This window comes from Dasypus novemcinctus, chromosome 7, assembly GCF_030445035.2.
Source record: "Dasypus novemcinctus isolate mDasNov1 chromosome 7, mDasNov1.1.hap2, whole genome shotgun sequence".
NCBI classification, from domain to species: Eukaryota; Metazoa; Chordata; class Mammalia; order Cingulata; family Dasypodidae; genus Dasypus; species Dasypus novemcinctus.
This window is the reverse complement of record NC_080679.1, coordinates 115,281,743-115,305,974: the sequence shown is the minus strand read 5'-3', so window position 1 is coordinate 115,305,974 and position 24,232 is coordinate 115,281,743. Positions and strand designations below refer to the sequence as shown.

At 39.1% G+C, this 24,232-nt stretch overlaps 1 protein-coding gene across 5 annotated transcripts in view; it reads right to left on the bottom strand.

Annotated features, from left to right (window-relative positions):
* Positions 1-24,232, bottom strand: part of MAP3K19 (mitogen-activated protein kinase kinase kinase 19) — a 69,540-nt gene that overhangs the window by 27,592 nt on the left and 17,716 nt on the right. For 3 of the 5 annotated variants that reach the window (XM_004480168.3, XM_071216477.1, XM_071216476.1), the window contains 5 exons: positions 16,863-16,978; positions 15,347-15,382; positions 9,417-9,510; positions 3,071-3,149; positions 1,785-2,044 (listed from right to left, as the gene is read on the bottom strand). In XM_004480168.3, the coding sequence (XP_004480225.3) occupies positions 1,785-2,044; positions 3,071-3,149; positions 9,417-9,510; positions 15,347-15,382; positions 16,863-16,978 (585 nt within the window). The remainder of the gene's footprint in view (positions 1-1,784; positions 2,045-3,070; positions 3,150-9,416; positions 9,511-15,346; positions 15,383-16,862; positions 16,979-24,232) is intronic. The other 2 variants (XR_011649285.1, XM_058301091.2) reach the window with 1 other exon arrangement.

Genomic DNA, 24,232 nt, shown 5'->3' with positions numbered 1-24,232 from the left:
CAATGAGATACCACCACATGCCCACCAGAATGACTAGAGTTAAAAACTTTAAAAGACGCAGTACAAATGCTCATGAGGATGTGAAACAACTGCAATGTCATACGTTGTCAGCAGGAATGTATGATGGTGCAAAAACTTTGAAAAAAGCTCTGACCATTTCTTAAAAACTAAACACACACCTACCCTATGACCCAGCAATTCTACTCTTAAGAATTTACCCCCAGAGAAATGAAATGTACATGTTCACAAAAAGACTTGTACAAGAATGATTATAGCAGCTTTACTTATAATAGCAAAAGCCTGGAAACAACCTGAATGTCCATCAGTTGAAGACTGGATAAATGAACTGTGGTCTATCCATACAACAGAACGTTATTCAGCTATAAAAAGGAATGAGCTATTGATACACATATCAATATGGGTGAATCTCAAAAACTTCATGCTAAGTGACAAAAGATTTTCACAGAAGACTATATGCTGTACAATTCCATTTGTATCAAATTCTAGAACATGTAAAACTAATCTGTGGTGGAAAAAACTCAGAGCAGTGGTTGCCTTGAGGGGAGTTGGAGACAGTTAGGATTGACTGGAAAAGGGCATGAGGAAACTATCTGAGGTGATGTTAACATTCTATATTGCAATACAGTTTGGCTTTCACAGGTGTATGCATTTGCAGAAGTTCAGTTAATGTGTACTGTGTGCACTTTTTTCAAAAGGAAAAAAAACTAAACATATTGAACTCTAGTTAATGGTAAAAATGCTGAAGAATTTAGGGGATGTGTATTGATGTCTGCAATTTATGTTGAGATGTAACAAGAAATAATGTGGATTAATGGATAGAGAGATGGACAGATGAACAGATATGATAAAGAAAATATAGCAAAATGTTAAATGTAGAATGTAGGTAGTGAATATAAAGGTGTTCTTTAAAATTCTCTCAATTTTGCTGTTTTGAAAATTTTCATAATAAAATATTGGGGGTAAAAACAAAGTGGGAGGATTTAACAGCAGATTAGATATAGCTGAAGAACCTTAGTGAACTGGAAAACTTATAAAATTAAATTACCCAGAATGGAGCTCGGAGAGAAAAGGAAATGGAAAATATGAAATGTAGGTTAAAAATTATGGAAGCTGGAACAAGGACTAAAATATAATCTAATCCGGAGGTTCTTAATCAAGGTTGCACATAATTCAGAAAGACACAACTATAGGATACAATTTGTAATTCTACAGCTATTACATTTTAAAGCATCTTTTAAAAGACTGTTTGAAATTTCATTTCAGATCACTCTCCACAGTCTCCCCATCTCCCTTATTCCTTCAACATACTGCATGACCCTATGTAATCTAGGTCTACCCCCGACATTTCGAATCTTCTTTCTTTGCACTCGCCTCCTACCATTCACTCTGTTCCACCTACACTGGCCTTCTATTCCCTGAACTACTCTTCCCACAAACACACACATGGCTTACTCCCTTTTCTTTGTCAGGTATTTGTTCATTACCTTCTCAATGATGCTATCCCTCACTCACCCTACTGAAAACCTCGAAACACCCCAACCTACTTTCTCATAGATTTTTCTCCATAGCATTTACCACCATCCACTGTGCTATGTATATATTTTACAGGAAAATCCCACAAGGACAGGGAACAGGGGCAATTGTCTGTCCTGCGCACTACTGTAGCCAGCATTTAGAACAGTGCTGGCATATAGTAAGCACTCAATAAATAGTTGTTGGCTGAAAGAATAAAGGAAATGCTGGGAAGGTAATGTTCAACTTACCTTCAGAATTTCTTCGCTGCTCCTTCGGAAAATGAGGAGCATCTTCTCTGCTTACAGACTTGGAGAGATTTGGTTCTAAGCAAGGTCTTGGCAACAAAAAGCCCAAGTTCACATCGCAGAGCTCCTTGGAACTTTCCTCTTTCTTCAAAAGGAAAGGACATGTGGCTGGTGTCTTTGTCCTGAGGTCTGCTATCTCAGTTTCACTTCCAAGAGAAGCAGAATGTGTTCTTGTCCATTCTTGATGCCCTGAGATTATCTGACTGAAAAAAGGGGGATACCATTTAATTTAAAACTCATTCCCCATGTCCTCTGGATCTCCAGTTTTCAGTTCAGTCTGACATCGCTAGGAAGTTTGGAGAACTATTTCCAGAAGGTGCTGCTGAGTGGAATGGTTGAATTCCAGAGATAACAAGCCATCTTCACCTGCCCACTTGCTCCCAAACCCTCTACACCCAGTTCATTGCCTGAATGGAGGTGATTTAGGTCCATTTCAGGTTTCCCAGTCCCCATCCCTTGATCAGAGAAATCAGAGATGCAAAGTGGAGGCATAGGGGATGCATCTTTTCCTTCTCCAAGGGCATTGACTAGCTTGGTGCTTCTCAAACTGTCTCTGGTGAAGGACTCGTTTTTAAATTTTCAAATCCATCATGGACTGATCACTTTTTTCATTTTTTTTTTCATTTTTTTTTAAAGACACAGATAGATCACACAAAAAGACTGATAACTTTTGTAAAATATAATAAAAGTGAATTACTATAAAAAATAAAACCAAAAACAAGCAAAAAATAAACTCCAATTTTTAATTACCAGATTAATGAACATAAAATTACTTTGTCAAATTGGTATTAAATGTTCTAAATGTTAGTGACCCTCAAGTTCTGTGCTGACCTCATCATGGACTGGTAACAGAAGGACTGTGGAACCATTTTGAGCAGCACTGCTCTAGAGCAGGCATCAGCGAACTACAGCCCATGGGCCAAATCCAGCCTCCAGTTGGTTGTTGATTTTTCAAAATAAAGTTTTATTAGCACACAGCCCCACTCATTTGTTTACATAGCATCTATGGCTGCATTCATGCTGCAATGGCAGCACTGAATCGTAACAGAGACCATACAGCACCCAAAACCTAAAATATTTATTATCTGGCCCCAGCCACACTAATATTTATTGGGACCCCTACTCTAGAGTATTATTTTGGGCCAAATTACAAAAAATGTAGGTTGCCATACAGGTATCATCACTGCCTCCTTAAATTCCAATCTAAAGTTTCAAAAAATAGTCCTTACTTGTTTTTTTTCAAATCTTCTTGGCTCATTTCTCGGGACTGACTGATATCTCTTGGAAAAGTAACAATGATCTCAACACCTATAGAAACACATGACAATAGCAGAAGGAATAAATAATGAATTCAGTGATAACAGAGGAAAGTATTTTGTTTTTGATTATTTGGATAATCTGTTCTTGATCAATTACTAAAGAATGGACATTAGCCAGGGACTGAGGTTCAGTCCTGTTGACCATATGATGGATCTAAACAAAAGTTTTTTTAAAAAGCAAAAAAAATTGTATAATAAATCTTTGCTTATTTAAAATAAAGTTTTATGGTGAGCAGTGTTGTGTCCTAGTGGATAAAAACAAGGCCTCGTTCTGTAAAGAGGGACTGATGACATCTACCTCACAGGACCATCACGAGGATTGAATGAAATAATTTATGTAAGCCCATGGAAACTTGCTTGTATTTGTCACTTTGGTCATCTCCTGTCTGATTCCCTGGAACAATTTCAAGAATCCATACTTCCCATAAGACCGAAAGTTCCAGCCTGCATACTTTATCCCTGCTAACCATGTAACACATAAAACAAATTTATATAAAAATGTAAAGTCCAGAACTATTCTAAAATTGCCTGGACTTTAAGGTTTGTTCATCCATTCATTTTTTTTCATTCAGCAAACTTTTATTAAGTGTGTACCAATCTCAATGCTTTGTGCTGAAGATAGAGAAATAAACAAGATGCAGCTCCCGTACCAGTAAAGGAGATAAGAAAACAAAATGCACCATGAGAAAAGCATTATGATACAATATGTAAACAATGTTGAGGGAACACTGAAGAGTATCTGTCCAGGAGGACTTAATGTTCCTATCCATGTGTTTTTCAGGGCCATTTATTCCATCTGTATGTCCCTGGAGGAACAATGGTTTTAATAAGCGCCTCTGAGAAGTAAAGCTGAGAGGCTAAGGATGGGGTGTGAATTAGATCTGGTTATATATCCCTTCTCTGGAACTTCCTGGGTGACTTTCAGAAAGTTACTTCATCACTATCCTTATCACTGTCCTTATCATCTCCATGAGTAGCTTTTTATTATTTTAAAAGAACTTGAGATATTTTGTCACATATATAGAAATCACCACAGTGAAAGTGTTTTTGTTGTTCAATTCTTACTTTTGTGTCATTTATGAGACTAGTGCATTCAAAAAGCAGTGAAAATTTCCAAGGGAAAATTTTTGTTTACCATCAGGCAAATGATAATAATATTTAATATCTGTGCCATCCAGTATTGTATTTTGTGGTATCATAAAAATATATCTAGCTTTGGTTCTTTTGATGATTCTCAAATAAGACATCTTGATTGCATGTTTTCCAATGTTCTACAATAGCAAGGAACACTTACCTGAAAATGAAATTTCTTTGGAATAATTAATTTATTTTTATTTACTTTTCAAGGACCCTACTAATAATATTTATTTAACACAAAATGAGAGGCTCTGAGTTATATAGCTGGAAGGAACTTAGAGGTCATTAGATCCAAGCCTTTCATTTTAGAGATGAAGAGACTGATAATCATGAGTTTACATGACAAGTTCAAGGTCGCTCTTGTACTTGAGAAGAGAATGGGTTCTTTCATAACACTTTTGCAGTCATCCTTATGTGTACAAATCTAGCTGTCAAGTTAGTAAAGAAAAGTTAGTAAGAAAAGCATACCAAATATATTCCTAATAACTAGATTGTCAATGTAAAGGATGTTTTAGTACGAAAGGCTAGGTGCCTCAGTACTTTGCTGTGGAAGTTAGAAAATCGAGGAGGGCGACTCACATGAGCACATTCTTAAGAATGACTGCACTTTCACAATTACTGAGGACTAATGCACCCAGAATGTTTTCAAGCAAAGTGAAGTCTTCATAAGTTTTTTAAGGGAGGATGTGGAGAAACTGGAAGGCTCATACACTGCTGAAGAAAATGTAAATTGGTACAGCTGCTGTGGAAAACAGTTTGGTGGTTCACAGAATTTTCATGTGACTGAGCAATTCTACTCCTAGATATATCCTAAAAGAATTGAAAACAGGTACTCAATCAGATCCTTGTACATGAATGGTTATAGCAGCACTAGCATAATAGCCAAAAGATGGAAACAACCTAAATGTCCACCAATGGACGAATGGATAAGCAAATTGTGGTATATCCATACAATGAAATATTATTCAGCCATCGAAAGGAATGAGGTAGGAGAGGATGTGGCTCAAGTAGTTTAGGGCCTGCCTCCCACATGAGAGGTCCCGGGTTCAGTTCTCAGTGCCTTCTAGAGAAAACAACAACAAGCAAACGGATGAGAAAGCCAACTCAGGGCAGCCGATGTTGTTCAGTGGTTGAGCATCGATCTCCCACGTACAAGGCCCCAGTTTCAATCCTCAATCTCAGTACTTCAAGAGAAATCAAAAAGGGATGAGGTACTGATACATGCTACAACATGGATGAACCTCAGAAAAATTAAGCTAAGTGAAAGTAGCCATACACAAAGGTCATATGTTATATGATTCCATTTCTATGAAATAGCCAGGATAGGCAAATCCGTGGAGGCAGAAAGCAGATTGGTCATTGCCAGGGGCTAGGGATGGGGGTAAATGGGGACTGACTGCTTAATAGGTAAGGGATTTTCTTTTGCAAATGTTTAGGAACTAGGTAGAGGTGACAGATATGCAATATTGGGAGTGTACTAATTGTACATTTTTAAATGATTAATTTTATATGTTAGGTGAATTTCACTTCAATAAATAAAATAAAATAAAATATAAAATACTACCTTTATGAGATTATTATGGGGAAAATTCTGTCAACTGATTGATTTATTTTCTAAATCTAGGAACAAAGTTATAATGGGCAAATATTTAAAAATGCCTGCCTTTTTAAAAATCAATGAAAGCTAATGGCTGCCATCCTAATTGTTGGTCCTAAATAGGGAAAAAAGATCACAGAATGCACTGACTCTGAAATTGATTGGGAACATACAAACGTTCTCTTTGTTCTGTTCCATGAATTCTGTTAGTGGCCGTGGAAAAAGCCTCTGAACTACCCGGTGAGCCAGGAAAAATGATACAGTACCATATGTAAAATAAAACACTCGCTCCTATCTGAGGTCATTTTCCATAATTTGCATAAGAAAGTACAAATTAGCCCCACCAGAAAATATTACAGAAGGGAGAGAATAAAAGATAACATTTAAACATAGCTGGAAATATTTCATTCACAAAAGAAGTGAAAATGACATTCATAAAAAGTTGGAAAATTGTCATTGTTAAAGTCATTATTAAAATGAAAATTTAAAATCTGGTCCATCCTAATTCATTCAACCAAGAATTATTTTCTCCAGAAGAGTCTACTTTCCTGTGTTTTCTCCTTGTTCTTTTTAAATAGGTGGGCATATCTCTCTGGAATGTGGGCCTCAAAATTCAGAATATTTTGATTCTCTTTCTAGTATCAAATTTCTAAATTGTGCATCTCATCTTCCCAACATAGAATTTTTTTTTTTTTGCGGTACCAGGGGCCAGGGATTGAATCTGGGACCTCACATGGGGGAAGCCAGCACTAAACCACTGAGCCACATCAGCTCCCCTCAACTTGTTTATTTTTTTTCTGTTTTGCTTGTTGTTTGTTTTTGTTTATTCAGGAGGCACCAGGAACCGAACCACAGGCACTCAACCACTTGAGCCACATCTGCTCCCCACAACATAGAATTTTTGAAAACTACATTTTCCAGCCTCCTTTGCCACCAGAGCTCAGGCTGGTCAGACAGACTTAAAGGGATTCATGTATGGAATGCAGCATCCTTTCTGTTGATGTAGATGTCAGCAGAAGGAGGGAATTTTAAGGTTGAAAGTGGAATCAGTTTGCTGTTTGTGGCAGAGACTGCGTGATTTCGGGGTCAGTAGTGGCCAGTTTTGAGATGTAGTTATGGAAATTCTTCCTGAAAACCAATGTGCAGTCTGTTCCTTCTGGTTCTTCAATGGTCTGTGAACTTTCTAATTTCTCTTTTTAAAATGTCTTCCTTTAAAACCCAGATAGGGGATGCAGACTTGGCCCAGTGCTTGGGGTGTTCGTCTACCACATGGGAAGTCCGTGGTTCAAACCCTGGGCCTCCTTAGCCCGTGTGGAGCTGGCCCACAGGCAGTGCTGATGTGCACAAGGAGTGCCCTGCCACACAGGGGTGTCCCCCGCGTAGGGAGCCCCATGCACAAGGAGTGCGTCCCGTAAGGAGAGCCGCCCAGCACAAAGAAAGTTCAGCCTGCCCAGGAATGGTGCTGCACACATGAAGAGCTGACATACAAGATGATGCAACAAAAAGAGACACAGATTCCCATGCCGCTGACAACAACAGAAGCGGACAAAGAAGAACACACAGCAAATGGACACAGAGAACAGACAACTGGGGCAGGGGGAGAAGGGGAGAGAAATAAATAAATAAATAAATCCTTAAAATAAATAAATAAATAAAACCCAGATAGAGTAGATTCTGTTATTTGTAACTAAGATCCTGATGGATATACACTGGTATCACAGGAAAAAAAAATTTAAGCATAATAATTTCAGGAAATAGACTCTTCTCTCAGGTAAAGAGTAATTTTACATGCTCAAATTCCAGCCTACATTATTTGTTATATTTTGGGAAAATAGCTGATTGAGGAATGCAAGAAGATTTTTGCACTTAAGAGAAAAATAAGGAAAATTGGGGGGAGGTCTATACATTGTATTTTACCCTTTCTTTTCTGCAAAAGCCCTCAATAAAGTAAATGTATACTGCAGGAATACCGAAGTTCTCCATAAAAAGTGTTTATCATCCAAATACTATAGCGTTTGCATATTTTAGTTGGTGATGCTCTCTTTTTAATAGAATAATATGATGGACAAACATATATAAATTAAATTATTAAATATGTATATCCAAAACACCGAATAAATAGTTACATTGTATCTGCATAAAGTCTTCATAGGGCATGAAAGCACTGTTAACCTTAATAACTGAGGGTATATTAGAAACAACATGGGACTTGATATTCAAAGTACGATGCACAGTAATGCTCAGAACGTTTTAATTTCAAACTTTGTGACTGAAAAGAGTAACTAGCTTAACTTTAGTTAGGTTGGTTGGTCAGTTAACTAAGTACTTAGAGAGACCTCCATCAACTGTAAGAAGAAAATTCATCAGAAAGATAATTGCTATGGCTCATATAGTAAAACCTAAAATATTACAAATCAATTTAAAAAGAATTACTAGCACCTCAATGGACAAGTCATCTCCACATTGACAGAATAAGCTAAACACTTATTATTTCTCAGAATGTACTCGTGGCGGAGGGAGGCTTCTGAGAACTGGGCTTTGAAGTCTGTGAAAGTGAAAAACAGACCACAAAGACTATTTGGAAGGGGACCCAGATTCCCTTATTTAATTAGCTCCTTTCAGGGCTAATGGTGTTAATAATTATAAACATTGCTAAATTATTCTTAATGCCCAGGCTGGGAAGAGGAGATTCTGAGGGTTTGCGAAAGGTGGCCAGCTCCCCAGAAGAGGGCAGCAATCGCACAAAGGGCCAAAGCAGAGAGCCGCGAAGGAAATCGCAGCATTCGAGGAGGTTCAAAGAGAAAAACAAGGACAGCTAAGAGGGCAGCTTCCCTGGAGTGTTAGAAATGGAAGTCAGAAAATTGCCAGAGAGAAATTGGAGCAGTTCAAGTAAACACTTCATTTTAAAAGTTTATAGGTGAGTAGTCAGACAAATATGATAGCTGTTGGTGACCATTTTCTGAGGCAAGACTTTGTAAATATCTTGTGGACTGTTAAATGCAAGGGCACTTATGTGTATGACAGAATAACATATTTGAAATGGGTGTTTTTCTGGAAAATTCCAGGCTTCTGGTCCCTTAGAGTAAAAGACTGAGACTTGAGATTCTAGTGCCTTGCTCACTCCCCCCCACAGTCCCTCACCAGAGGAGCTCAGGAACAATAGACAGTGGGGAATTGCTCAGCCTTGAAAGAGAACAGAGCTCTGGGGCTGATGGAAGATTCTGAAAGGAAAGAGATGGGGGAACTGTGTGGTCAGGCAAAAGAGAAATTGCTAGCAGAGCTGGAGTGGAGTGGAATGAAGAGCTAGAAGAGGGATGTCCTTTTGGCAGAGACAAGGAGAGCAAAAGTTGCCAAGATCAGGGTTTCAGATATGGGTCAAGGGATAAGATTATGAGTGGTTTTCTTTTCTTCTGTATTTTTATGTATTTGTAAAGTTCTGCACTGAGGCCTTCTGAAATCAGGGGGGAAATCCAAATAATCCATGTTACCCTTGTAAATACATCAAGGATAGAAGCCCAATACCTTCTGTCCTGGGTTGCCAGTCTTGTCTGGCAGTCTGATCTCCTTCTTCACTAACCAAAATGGAATGACTGCAGTCATCATCTTGGTCAAGCTCCTGAAATGTCATAAAATAAAAACTCGGTTATTCAATGTACTACTTTGTTGGCAGAATGAATGCTGATTTTTCTAGGCTAACGTTTCACACTGTGGATTCCTGTTGAATTGGATAAAGAACTAAAATAATAGGAAAGTATCTGCCCCGTGGAGCACGAGACTCAAACAGATGTGGACATGATTAATTGCATGATCAAAAATGAAGATCGAAGCTAAAATCATACAGAAACAGAACTTCAATATTTTATCATGTCTTGGTCCAGGCTGCTAGGCTGCCACAATTTCCATCTGGGTAGATAACTGGAAAAAGTCCTTTTGCCATAGTTACATTGAACAACTCCCAAAGGAACATGATCTTTTCCATGTTGACTCCCGAGGCATCATTTACCAATGGTGAGAGTAGAAATCCCTGCTCTCTATGTACAGATATAACCCTAGACTGAGAGGAGGCAACCAAGCTGATGAAAGTTTTCACTCTGATGGTTTTCTTTTATATATATATATTTTAATATCATTGTCTTTTTTTTAAGATACATAAATCACAAAAAAATTTACATTAAAAAATATGAGGTTCCCACATACCCCACACTCCATCCCCCCACTCCTCCCACCTAATCACGGTGCTCAATCTTTCAAAATTCCTCTTTATTTTTTAAGATTTATTTGATTTCTTTTTTCTCCCCACCCCCTCATTGTTTGCATTCGCTGTGTCTATTTGTTGTGTGCTGGCCTTCTCTTTTTAGGAGGCACCAGGAACTGAATCCAGGGCCTCCCATGTGGGAGGGAGACACCTAATCACCTGAGCCACCTCCGCTCCCTGCTTTGTTATGTGTCTCATAGTGTTTCCTCACTGTGTCTAATGGTTGTATCATCTCACTGCATCACTTTGTTGCGTCAGCTTGCCGCGCCAGCCCGTCACATCAGGTCGGCTATCTTGCACGTCTTTTCTAGGAGGCACTGGGAACCACACCCAGATCTCCCATGTGTAGGCTGGAGCTCAGGCGCCTGAGCCACCTCTGCTTCCCTCAAAATTCTCTTTACCCTCTAGAAAATAGTCATTATGCTGAAAACCCAGTTTGAAAAACCAACCTGATTTACAAAAAGTATTCCCAAGTTTTGCAGTGAAGAACCATTTTCTTATTAGAATTTGTATTGTTCCCAGTTTCCTTCATTAGAAGCTGGTGCTAGTAATCTTTCACTGTTTATTTCTAAAACCATGATAGACCCAAGCAGTACTTAAAGCTATCCCACCACAACCCAGATGTTGTGACTAGCTCCCTAGCTTCTATGATTTTGGTGAACCACACATTTGAGAGTCTCGTAACATAAAAAGTGTTTGTCCTACGTGCAGATGTCTATCTTCTCTCAGTTCAGAGAAGTGTCCAGGATTTGTCACAAAGACTCTGATGTTTCATTCATTAATTCCCAAGAGAGTTTGGAAATCCTCTCTTCCTTTTTTTCAATGGGGAAAAAATTATATTTAGAATTTACCAGTTGGACTCAGTTTAGATGATTCCAGTTTTGTTGGCAATACCCAAAGCATCATGGTCGGGAGCCGAACATAGGCCTTCTTCTCCCCATCAGGTCTGATCAGGGTGTTGGCCTTGGCCATGTCAATGTAATGGAGCCTCTTCACAGCCTCTTTCATTTGGTGCTTGCTGGCCTTGACATTTACAATGAACCCAAGTGTGTTGTTGTCTTCATTCTTTTTCAAGGGTGACTCAGTGGTTGGGGGGTGGAATTTTGATGATGGCCTAGTAGTCAGGCTTGTTTATCCTGGATTCATTATTCCAAAGATATTTGGGTTTTCTTGAGACACCAGAAGGTGGGTGGCATTTGGATCTTTCTGTTTTGTGGCTTTCAGCATGTGTTTTTTGACTTCAAAGCTTTTGCTTTGACTTCAGTTTGGGGAGGGGCAAAGACTTCCTTCTTCACTTTGGGTGCCATCTTTGTGAAAAAGGCAAATCCTTTCTTTTTTCACTTGGTTCATTTCAGTTGTCACAGAAAATAATAAAAAGTAGAACCTCCCATTTATACTGCCATCAAAATACCTATTATGCAGAAGTGGATTTGGCCCAACAGATAGGGCATCTGCCTACCACATGGGAGGTCCCCGGTTCAAACCCCAGGCCTCCTTGACCCGTGTGGAGCTGGCCCACAGGCAGTGCTGATGTGCGCAAGTTGTGCCATGCCACACAGGGGTGTTGCCCGCGTAGGGGAGCCCCACGCACAAGGAGTATGCCCCATAAGGAGAGCTGCCCAGCACGAAAAAAGTGCAGTCTGCCCAGGAATGGCACCACACACACAGAGAGCTGACACAACAAGATGATGCGACAAAAAGAAACACAGATTCTGGGTGCCGCTGACAAGAATACAAGGGGACACAGAAGAACACACAGTGAATGGACACAGAGAGCAGACAACTGGGGTGGGGAGGGAGAGGAATGGAAGAGAAATAAATAAAAAATGAATCTTTAAAAAAAAACGATTACAAACTATTGAAAAGAAAAATGAGTTCTCATTCAAAGAAAAGAAGTGAAAGATAACCTTCAATTTTGCAGTTTAAACATAGCGAAAGCACTAGGGAAGAAAAAGCAAATCTGTTAGTGAAAAAGTCTATTTCTGCCTTTAAAATTAGTTCAAAGCTTATTTCAACCATAAGAAGAAAAAATACAGTGAAAAACTTTTAAAAAAGTTTTCAAGTTACACAAAAAAAGGGTTGTTTCAACATAAGAGATTTTCAATCCTTTTAAAAAGAAAATAGTTTTTTAAAGACTTTTTTTTTTTATTTTTTATTTCTCTACCCTCCCCTGCCCTCTCCCCCTCCCCCAGTTGTCTGCTCTCTGCATCCATTCACTGTGTGTTCTTCTGTGTCTGCTTGAATTCTTGTCAGCGGCATCAGGAATCTGTGTCTCTTTTTGTTATGTCGTCTTGCTGCGTCAGCTCTCCATGTGTGCGCCACCACTCCTGGGTATGCTGCACTTTTTTCACACCGGGCGGCTCTCCTTGTGGAATGAACTCCTTACGTGTAGGGCTCCCCTATGCGGGGGCACCCCTGCGTGGCACGGCACTCCTTGCGCGCATCAGCACTGCGCATGGGCCAGCTCATCACATGGATCAGGAGGCCCTGGGTTTGAACCCTGGACCTCCCATGTGGTAGGCAGATGCTCTATCAGTTGAGCCAAATCCGCTTCCCAAGAAAATATTTTTAAAACATCATACAAAAAGTGAAAGTCAATTTGTTTTTATCAATTTCTAATGCATGACACTAAACTTAAAGACTGATCTCTAGGTACTTTATTTTGAGTACTGAGTAATGTTAGAACTAAAAACAACACAACTCAATGATATTATATCAAAACCCACTACATAGCAGGGTTCCTCAGCCTTAGCATTACTGACATTCTGGAATAAATTCTTTGGCTCAAATAATTACGTGCATCGTAGGATTTCTAGCAGCATCCTCTAGATGCCAGTAGCATTAACCTCCATCCCCACCCCAAGCTGTGACACAAAAAATGTCTCCAAACAATGCCCAATGGCCCGTGCAGGGAAAGGAGTAAAATCATCCTGAGAATTAGCTGAGAACCACAGCCCTACAGCAATTTCGGAGAAGCAGCTAAAACTACTGTAAATAGTGCAGTCTGTCCTGAACAGATTGTCCTGTTTAGAAAAGTTTAAAAAGGACAACATTAAAATATTCAAATGGTTTTTGAAAAAATTTAAGTTTCCATTCTTCCTCATCCCACTCCATGCCCCAGAGGAGTCCTGAATGGACCATTTCCCCATATTTTAAATTTTTAATTAATTTTAATTTTTATCAAAATAAACCTGCACATTATTTTTTAAAGCCAAATTCTGGTAGCAGACATAACAACATCATCAGTCTCTTTCCCCATTCTTTCCTGCAGAGGCAGTCACTTCCAACCTTTTAGCTGCTTCTGATATTTTCTTCCTTATCTCTAAGATAATTTATTTATCCTGCCATCTCTTGACTCATCAGAGTTAGAGACTATTTATTGAGTTTTCATTATGGTAGATGATAATTTAATGTTCTTATACCCCCTTTCCCCAAGCTCCCAATAAATCACTCTGCCTTTTTTGTTGTTCTTGTTAAATCAACAAAGTTCAAATAATGATTATGTGAGAATTATACTATATAGTACGATGTAGTGCAGTTTAGTTATACTTTCTTTTTTGTATAACTTTTTTCCTGAACAAAACTCCAAAACCCTGTTTTTATTTGTTTTGTTTTCTTAGCTTTCTTCTTTTTTTTCCCTTAAGATTTATTTATTTATTTTCTGCCTTTCCCTCCTCCCGCCCTGCTATTTCTGCTGTCTGTGTTGTCTTCTCATTTTCTCTCCTCTAGAATTCACCAGGATTTGATCTGGGGGAACTCTGATGTGGAAAGAGGTTCCCTGTCAGTTGCACCACCTCAGTTCCTGGTTTCTGCTGTGCTTCACCTTGACTCTCCCCTTGTCTCTCTTTTTGATGCATCGTTATCTTGCTGCATGACTCACTTGCACAGGGCACTTGTTCACTACACAGTACACGGGCATTTGCTCTCTGCACAGGCAGTTTTCTCTTCTTTTTCACCAGGAGGCCCCAGGGATCGAACCCAGGTCCTCCCACATGGTAGGGAGCCACATCCGCTTCCCTAGTTTTCTTCTTATTATTATATTTTAATGCCTAATCCAACCTTCAGTTCCTTCAATTGTCTTTTCCTTTTTACGGTTTATTTCTTTATTTTTTTAAAGATTTACTTTTTATTTATTTCTCTCCCCTTACCATCCCCCTCCCCGCCCCAGTTGTCTGTTCTCTGTGTCCATTCACTGTGTGTTCTTGTGTCCGCTTGCATTCTTGGTGGCACTGGGAATCTGTGTCTCTTTTTGTTGCATCATCTTGCTGCGTCAGCTCTTGTGCGTGCAGTGTCACTCCTGGGCAGGCTGCAATTTTTTCGCGCTGGGCATCTCTCCTTACGGGGTGCACTCCTTGTGCGTGGGGCTCCCCTATGCGGTGGACACCCCTGTGTGGCAGGGCACTCCTTGTGCACATCAGCACTGTGTGTGGGCCAGCTCATCACATGGGTCAGGAGTCCCTGGATTTGAACCTTGGACCTCCCATGTGGTAGGCAGATGCCCTATCCGTTGGGTCAAATCCGCTTCCTGCCTTTTTCTTTTTAAACATTTTTTTCCTTTGAGTTATGGGACCGGGGATTGAACCTGGGACCTTGTATGCGGGAAGGCGGTATTCAACCACTGAGCCATATCTGCTTCCCTGAGTTGGTTTTTTCATTTATTTGCTTGTTGTTTGGTTTTGTTTTTAGGGGGCACCAGGGACTGAACCTGGGACCTCTCATGTGGAAAGCAGGTGCTCAACTGCTTGAACCACATCTGTTCCCCCTTCATTCCCCCTTCAGTTGTCTTTTAATGTACTTCTGCACTTGGTCAATATCAGAGAGTGTGTCAGTTACATTTCCTCCCTGGAAATCTCCATTTTCCTGCTCCTTTCTGAGCTCCTTGTTCTAAACCAGTTATGTGGCTGAAGTTCTGGGACTTGCTTTTCCATTATACTGGGGACTCCCTTCTCTCTCCTGTTTTGGATTCCAGATCCCCTAAATCATGGATCCCACTTTTCCCTCTATCCTGATTTACTCCCTTAACTTAATAGAGAACATAGGAGTTTCCTGAAAAGATGTATCAGAAGCACACCTTTTGTGAGATTGTGTGTCTGAAAATGTCTTTATTCAACTCTAATACTTGATTGAGTAAATGGTACAGGCACTCCAGAAAAAACAAATGGTAGCTTTTTAGAAATTAAATATATATTATACTTACCATAAAACCTAGCAACGGTACTCCTGGGCATTCGTCCTAGAGAAATGAAAACTTACATTCACACAAAAATCCGTGCACAAATGTTCATATCAGCTTTATTTTTAAGAACCCAAAATTGGAAACAAATGGACTTCAATGGGGGAATGACTAAACAAACTATCGTCATCCATATAGGCATATCATGAACTATTACTCAGCAATAAAAAGGAACAAACTACTAATACACACAACCATTTGGATAGATCTCAAGAGCATTAGTCTGAGTGGAAAAGCCAATCTCAAATGGTTACATGTATAGTTCTATTTATACAACATTCATAAAATGTCCAAATTAGACAATTAGAGAGCAGGTAAGTGGTTGCCAGGGCTTAGAAATCAAAGCAAGGTGTGTCTACAAGGGGGTGGCATAAGGGAATTCCGTTGTAGCAGCAGAACAGTTCTATATCATAGAACTACAAGAAAGACGGACAGAGGGAAGGAGGGACGGCAAAACAAATGCATGCAAAAACTAGTGAAATCTAGTAGAATCTGTAAACTAGTTAATTGCATTACGTCAATGTCAAATTCCCAGATTTGATAATGTACTCGTCATGGAGGATGTTACCATCAGGGAAAGTTGGGTGATGGACACACAGAACCTCTCTATACTAATTTTATAAGATCTTATGAGGCGATAAGTATTTTTTTTTAATTTAAAAAGTATATTTTTATTTTTGTTTTGGTATTGTTGTTGATCTGCAATGATTTTTGGAAGGAGAAAGGAAATAAAAGGTCTTTACCCTTCAATGCTTCTCATTTCTGTTTTTAAACGATATAGTACATGCCTCATTAATGTTCAAGAAGTAAGTAATTGTGAGATCTATTTTTTCTTACCAATAAAACATAGAGTAATCCTATTTTTAACTCTTTGGGTTATGTTTCTTTTTATATAGTATTCAAAAGGTACAAATGAATATATAGTACAAAGTACATGTTCAGTTCCTTCTCTGTAGGCAATCATTTCACGTCGTGGGTATCATTCCAGAGTTTTCTATGAGTCACAGTTTTTGTTACTAGCACTGTTACTGAAACAGAGGGGACTTTCTGTTTTGTCATTCATTGTGCGCAGGGGTGATAACCAGGGCCATGAGGAGGCACTTCTAAGAGGAATCCTCTGGTGGCTTTGACAGGATCACATTAATGACCTCCTCTTTTTCAATATTAACATACATAAAGACAAGCTATATTTTATTATTTAATATGGATTCAGCTTCAGCAATCCACATTGGCATTAGACCCACACAAACACATACATACACATACCATGCATGAGACTCAGAGTTAACCAGCTAATTACCCTCTGAGATTAAACCCTTGGAGCACTGTCTTACTAATTGTGCTTTAATTTTTTTGTTACATTAAAATACATAATTATACGATTATTATAAAAATTCAAAAAACACAAATTAAGTAGATGGAGTACGTTACCAATTTTTTCTTAGTCCATTTTTTTTTTTCTTTAAAGGGAACACCTTACCTCACTGCTGCTGAGGCTTTGCAAGATTATGTTTTGGTTTTTGGTAACTGTCATCATATCAGTTGGAGATGAGTTTGTATCATGACAAATGTCAAGCAATGATTCAGCGTGTCTTTCTGCCAAAAGAAACATAATAATGTGTTTTGATAAGATTCACCATCAGCAATTTCACAGGAAGTTCAAGAGAAATGTCCTTTAGTTTCTAAAACCAGCTCCATTTTGTTAAAAATTCTCCTGAAATAGTATTTGGGGATCCTGATGAGGCTTTTGGGTGATAATTTTCAGAGGGGGAGATATGAGGACAAGAATCCACAGAATGGATGGTTGTTTAAAAAGTCTTTAATGGTAACTACTATTATTGAAGGAGAAAAAATAAATAGATACCTTGGAATTGTGAAAAAAAAAATGTTAAAGAGATAGGGTGAAATCAATCAATTTCTGAGAACCTTCTGAGTCTTAGGATCCGTGAGAAATAAACATTACCAGGAGTCAGATTTTGGCTCAACTGAAGTCCGATCATGTTTTACTTAATCTCTGTATTCTCATTGCAATGCCCTCTGCTGACATACGAGCAAGAACTTTTTAACCATTAAAATTGTCAGCAGCTGGCCAAGCATTAGGGAGCCTTCCTCAGGAAAGATCCAAACAAAGGAGGAGGACATTTTCCTCCAAGTTTGCTGGTTGATAATCCTTCATCAAGAACTTCCACTGGTACAGGGCTTGAAGAAAACGCCTTTGTGTCTCTTCCAGATGAACCCTGGGATACTTCCATGCATTGCACAGGGTAGAAAAGATTGGTGCTGACTCATTCACTACTGGATTTTCTTCCCTGAATCTCCACACTATCCTGAAGCATCTACTATCATTCATTGTGTTATGGATTGAATCATGCCCCCCACAAAGACATGTTTAGTCCTGTGGAGGTGACATCATTTGGAAATGGGTTCTTCAAAGATACTACTAAGGGCAGTGGACATGGCTCAACTGATAGAGTATCTGCCTACCTTATGGGAGATCCAGGGTTCAAACCCAGGGCCTCCTGGCCCGTGTGGTGAGCTGGCCCACACGCAGTGCTGATGAGCGCAAAGAGTGCCGTGCCACACAGGGGTGGCCCTCGTGTAGGGAAGCCCCACATGCAAGGAGTGCGCCCTGCATTGAGCCGCCCCGTGCAAAAAAAGCACTGCCCGCCCAGGAGTGGCACTGCACACACGGAAAGCTGACGCAGCAAGATGACACAACAAAAAGAAACACAAATTTCTGGTGCCGCCAAGAATGCAAGCAGACACAGAAGAACACACAGTGAATGGACACAGAGAACAGACAACAGCAGGGAAGGGAAGAGAAATAAATAAGATAAATCTTTAAAAAAAAGAAAAAGATACTACTAAGACAAGGCCAAACTGAATCAAGGTAATCCTTTGTTTAATATGACTGTGTCCTCATAAGCAAAGGAAATTTGGACACAGTAGTAGGAAGCAGTAGGAAACAGAAGGAGGCAGACTGCCATCTGTCAGAGGCAGAAATTATGGATTGCTGGCAAGCCACCACCAGAATGCTACTGACTTCAGAGAAAGCATGGCCCTGTTGACAGCTTGATTTTGGACCTCTAGCTTCCAAAACTGTGAGACAATAAATTCCTGTTGTTTAAGCTATCCTGTCTGTGGTATTTGTTTTAGCAGCCCTGGCTAACTAAGATATATGGGGAGGAAGGATTGTTACAACACAATGTTTCGACACAGTGTGGCTAGCAACTGAAATCAGAGCAAAATACAGGTCCTTACACCACCCAGTGATTTAAATAATATAGATTAGGGAGCAGATGTGGCTCAAGCAGTTGAGCATCTGCTTCTCACATGGGAGGTCCTGGGTTCAGTCCCTGGTGCCTCCTAAAAAAAAACCAAGCAAACAAGTGAAAAAACCAACTCAGCTTCCCACATATGATGCCTGGGGTTCAATCCCCTGACCCAGGACATAAAAAGAAAAAATAATAATAACAATGGTATAGATCATGCAACTTTTTTTCTTTAGTGTGTGGAAGAACACTTACCAGGAAGTTAAATAAATAGTAATTAAATATTATCACTTCAATAGTTTGGAATTAACTAGTATGATTTAGGCAAAGTTGCTAAAGGGCAACCCTCATCAATGAGCTGTAAGTTACATTTGCTCTATAGTTGCCAAGCACAAGGTGCTCGGCTACTTTGAACACACTTGCTTTTCCTGTCTAGCACCTGAAGTGACTTTCTATATATATCTAAAGATTTATTTATTTATTTCCACCCCCTCCCGGTTGTTTTGTGCTCGCTACCTGCTTTCTTTGTCCATTTGCTATGTATTCTTCTGCATCTGCTTGCCTCCTCTTAGGCAGTACCGGGAACCAATCCTGGGACTTTCCAGAGCGGGAGAGAGGTGCTCAATCTCTTGTGCCACCTCAGCTCCCTGTCCTGCTGCATCTCTTATTGTCTCTCTTCTGTGTCTCTTTTTGTTGCATCATCTTTCTGTGCCAGCTCTCCATGCAGGCCAGCACTCCTGTGCAGGCCAGCACTCCTGTGTGGGCCAGCAGGCCGCACGGGCCAGCACTCCACATGGACCAGCTTGCCTTCACTAGGAGGCCCTGAGAATCAAACACTGGACCTCCTATTTGATAGGCAGGAGCCCAATCACTTGAGCCACCTCTGCTTCCTGAAGTCACTTTATACTGACAGTTCTGAACACCAATGACTCCCAGTTAGTGAGGGACATTGCTATCATGTTTATCTCCTGCCTGCTGTCCTGACTACTTCAAATAAGCATGGGCTCTTCAGTGAAATTGTGTGCCTCTTCCAATTGCTCTTCCATTTATCTTGTAACTGAAACAATATTGAACAAGTAAGCGGCCATGTGGGATGTGTCCCAAAAATGCAAGCCAGGTTCAACATACAAAAATCAATCACTGTAATACACCACATTAACAGAATGAAGAAAAAACAACATAATCATCTCAATTGGTGTAGAAAAAAACATTTGACAAAAATCCAATACTATTTTATGATAAAAAATAATCAGCAAAGTAGGAATAGAAGGAAACCTCCCTAACATGATAAAGGTGTTCATGAAAAATCCACAGCTAACATCATACCCAATAGTGAAAGACTGAAAGATTTTTCCCTAAGATCGGGAACAATACAAGGAGGCTCATCATTTTAACAAATGTTCCACACTAATGAAAGCCGTTGGTGGTAAGGTGGTAGATGGGAATCCTGTATTTTATGCATAGTTGCTTTGTTAATCCACAGTTTTTCTAATTAAAAACAAAACAAAACAATGAGGCTTGCTTTTGCCACTTCTATTCAACATTGTACTGGAAGTTCTAGACAGAGCAATTAGGCAAGAAAAATGAAAAATAAAAAGGCATCCAAATTGGAAAGGAAGAAGTAAAATTATTTTGATTTGCAGATGACATGCTCTTATATACAGAAAATCCTAAAAATTCTACAAGAAAACTATTAAATATTATAAATAAATTCAGCAAAATTGCAGATACAAGATCAACACACAAAAATTCCATTAATAATAGCACCTAAAATAAAAAAATACTTAGGAATAAATATAACTAAGGAGGTGCAAGACTTGTACACTTAAAATGACAACATTTTGCTGAAAGTAAAGAAGACCTAAATAAATGGAAAGGTACTCTGTGTTCATATATTAGGAGACTTAATATTAAAATGGCAATACTTTCCAAAACTATCTACAGATTCAATGCAATCTTTATGAAAATCCCAACTACTTTACTGCAGAAATGAAAAATATATATATTTTAACGTATAAGGAATTTCAAGGGATTCCAAGAAGTCAAAGCAATCTTAAAAAGAATGAAATTAGTGGACTCACAATTTCCAATTTCAAAACCAACTATAAAACTACAGTAATCCACATTGACCAATGGATTAGAATTGAGAGTCACCAGACCATCCACTGTGGAAAGAATAGTTTTTCCAACAAATAGTGCCAGAACAACTGGAAATCCACATGCAAAAGAATGAAGTTGGATCATTACCTTGCACCATATACAAAAATTAACTCAAAGAGGATCAAAGACCTAAATAAAACTCTTAGAAGAAAACCTAGGAGTAAATTTTCTTGATCTTGTTCTTGGCAATAAAATCTTAGATTTGACATCAAAAGTACAAACAACAAAAGAAAAAAAAATAGGTGAGTTGAACTTCATCAAAATTAAAAACTTCTGTACATCAAGAACACTATCAAGAAAGTAATAAGACAACAGACAGAATGGGAGAAAATAATTACAAGTCATATATCTGACAAGGGTCTGGTATTCAGAATATAAATGGAACTCATATATGAACAATGAAAAGACAAATAACTCAACTAAAAAATAGGCAAAGATTTGAAAAGACTTTTCTCCAAGATATACAAATGGCTAACAAGCACATGAAAAGATGCTCAACATAATTAGCCATTAGGGAAATGCAAATCAAAACCATAATGAGATACTCCTTCACACCCACAAGGATGGCTAAAACAAAACAAAAAAATATATAAAAAATAACAAGTGTTGATGAGTATATGTGGAGAAATAGGAACACTCATACATTACTGGTGGGAATGTAAAATGTTGCAGCAATGTGGAAAACAGTTTGCAGTTCTTGAAAAAGTTAAACATAGAATTAGCAATTCCACTGCTAGGAATATCCTGAAAAGAATTGAAACTAGAATTCAAAGAAAAACTTGTACACAAACGTTCCTAACAGTGTTATTCACAGCAGGAAAAAAGGAAACAACTCAGGTCCATTAGTAGAAGAATGGATAAACAAAATGTGACATATTCATATAATGGAATAATATTCTATCATAAAAAGGGATAAAATTCTAATGCCTGCTATGGCCTCGAATATTAAAAGAGGCCCAACACGAAAGGCCATATATTTTATTATTCCTTTAAAGTAAAATATTTCAAATAGGAAAATCCATAGAGACAAAGTAGATTAGTAGTTGCAAGGAACTGGAGGCAGGGAGTGAGGGAAGTGATGTCTTACTGGATCCTGTGTTTCCTTTGGGGAGTGATGCAAATGTTTTAGATCAAGACAGAGGCGATGGTTGTGTAACATCATGAATATACTAAATGTCACTGAATTGTACACTTTAATGTGGTTAATTTTATGTTATGTGAATTTTACCTCAATAAAAAAGAGATGATAAAAAATATTGAACACGTAATCAATTCCTCACCATATTTTCCTTCCTTACCCTCTATAATCTTTCGTCTTCCTCCATGTGGCCATTGAAACGTCTCACTTCTGCTTTGTAATCTCTTTTCAAATTTGGCATTGCTTCTCACTCCTTCTTTCTTGTCACCTTCTCCCAATTCTTCTCCTGCCCCTATCACTCACAAGTCCCTATGTGCACACAATTTTTTAACTGTGGGTACACTTCCTCTGCTCAGCCCTCCATACCGTCTTTTGCCATCATCATTCTGACAAAGATCTCAACCATTCTCAGGTCCTCACAATCTCCTCTATGCAGATCATTTGAAAACTAACATATCTACCTGACCTTTCTCATAAGCCCAGTCCTCTGACAATTGCTACTAGAAAGACACACATTTCCATCAAATTCAATATTTTTCAACTCATTTCCCTCACATTCATTATCTTCACCAAACTAGAATGTTCCCCCATTTCCCAAACCTGAAACTTTGGAATCACCTTTGATGCAATTCTCTCAAGTTTTGTTTCTGTGTCCCCTCTAACAGCTTTACATCACTAAGTTCTCTGACTTCTTCTTTCGGACTCACCATGCCTAATACCTCTCAAGCCTACTACCATGCCCCACCCAAGGACTCTTTTCTTGGTTCTTATCACCACACATATGGCACTTGCAGAGTTTCTGAATAGAACTCCTTGCCATGAGACTCTTACCTCAAATCCATCTTACACAATAAGAACAAACTAATCTTCCTAAACTATGGCTTTCCTCATTCTCCACCTTAAATTTGTTAGTGACTCTATTTAGTTAAAAATAAAATGACATTCTTCAGCTTGAATTTTAAAGCTCAATGGACCCATTTTCTTAATGTATCTGATCTTGTTTTCCTTTTCTCTAACATGAACTTTCTGTTCCTGGCTCTGGTTTGCCCTTGGGATAAGCCATGCTCACTCGTGCCTTTCTCCACAATATCAGTTCCCAAACTTCTTTCAGGGATCAGATTGGGTCTTACCTCTTCCATAAAGCCTTCTGTATTAGAAGGGATATCTGTTGTCTGACACAACTGTACCTCTCCCAGGTGAAATCTGACACTAGACAGTGTGAATGGGCAGCCAACCACATGGCAAATCTGAGTAACAGCTGATTGGAACAGGAGTCCCCTTACCCCAAAATGGCTGTGCATGGGACTTATATTTGGGCCCAGCTCGAAAAGAAGGACAGAATCAATCAGGCTCCACTTTGTGAATCTGGAGTTGGGAAACTGATATATTTCCTGAGAACTCATGATATGACCCCAGGGCTATGGCAGACATTCTGGGACTATGTAAAAATGAATGAGTAAGCAGAGGAAGCTGGTCTTTGACAAAGGAAAGTGGAGTAAGTGTGAAGCGACACAAAAGTCAGAGACCAAGTGACCCCAGAAAGATATAGAAGATTTGCTTTTTTAGTTCCCTATATTTTCTACTCACCAATTTCAGTTCAAGTGGAGCCCAGCTCTACCTTGTTTTTGTTCTCGAATTTTGTCACATCCATATACCGTTTAGTTTTCCACCACCCCATATTTCCATAGAGCATGAGACTACTGCTGGATTCCCCAGATACAGAGCACACATCCCATCCCTCTGTCAGCCCGTTACTTGCTCATCCCCATAGGAGAAATGACTAGCCTAACCAGTGGGTTTGTTAGGCTCTGACCTTTACTGTTCATGGTGGGGTCTTTGTGCAAAGAGTGGTTCGCATGGTACTACATCTTGTTGCCTTGGGCCCCTTATTTCCCAGCACAATGGGTTTTCCTTGTATTTCTGGTCTCCAATGTGGTACGTCCTCTTGGACAGGGCTGCCATGAGGTGGGAAGTAGAAGAGGGTAGGGGTGGATGCCATTTCTCTGCTGAGATCAATTTAGTTTGGGAGCTGGGAGACCCCAGCACATCCCACACTCTCGCTTTGACCAGGGAGCTTAACACAATAGGCGTTCCTGTCAACAGCATTCTGGAGTCAGCTTTCACCATTTCACGGGAGTGAATTATTAAATTTGCAGGAATTTTGCAAGCTATTGTTAAAAAGAGCCAATATTAAAAACTAAATTACACGAACTTCCACTTAAACAAACTATATTAAAAAACAAATCTAATATACACTCAAAACTCATAGCTTCTAATTTT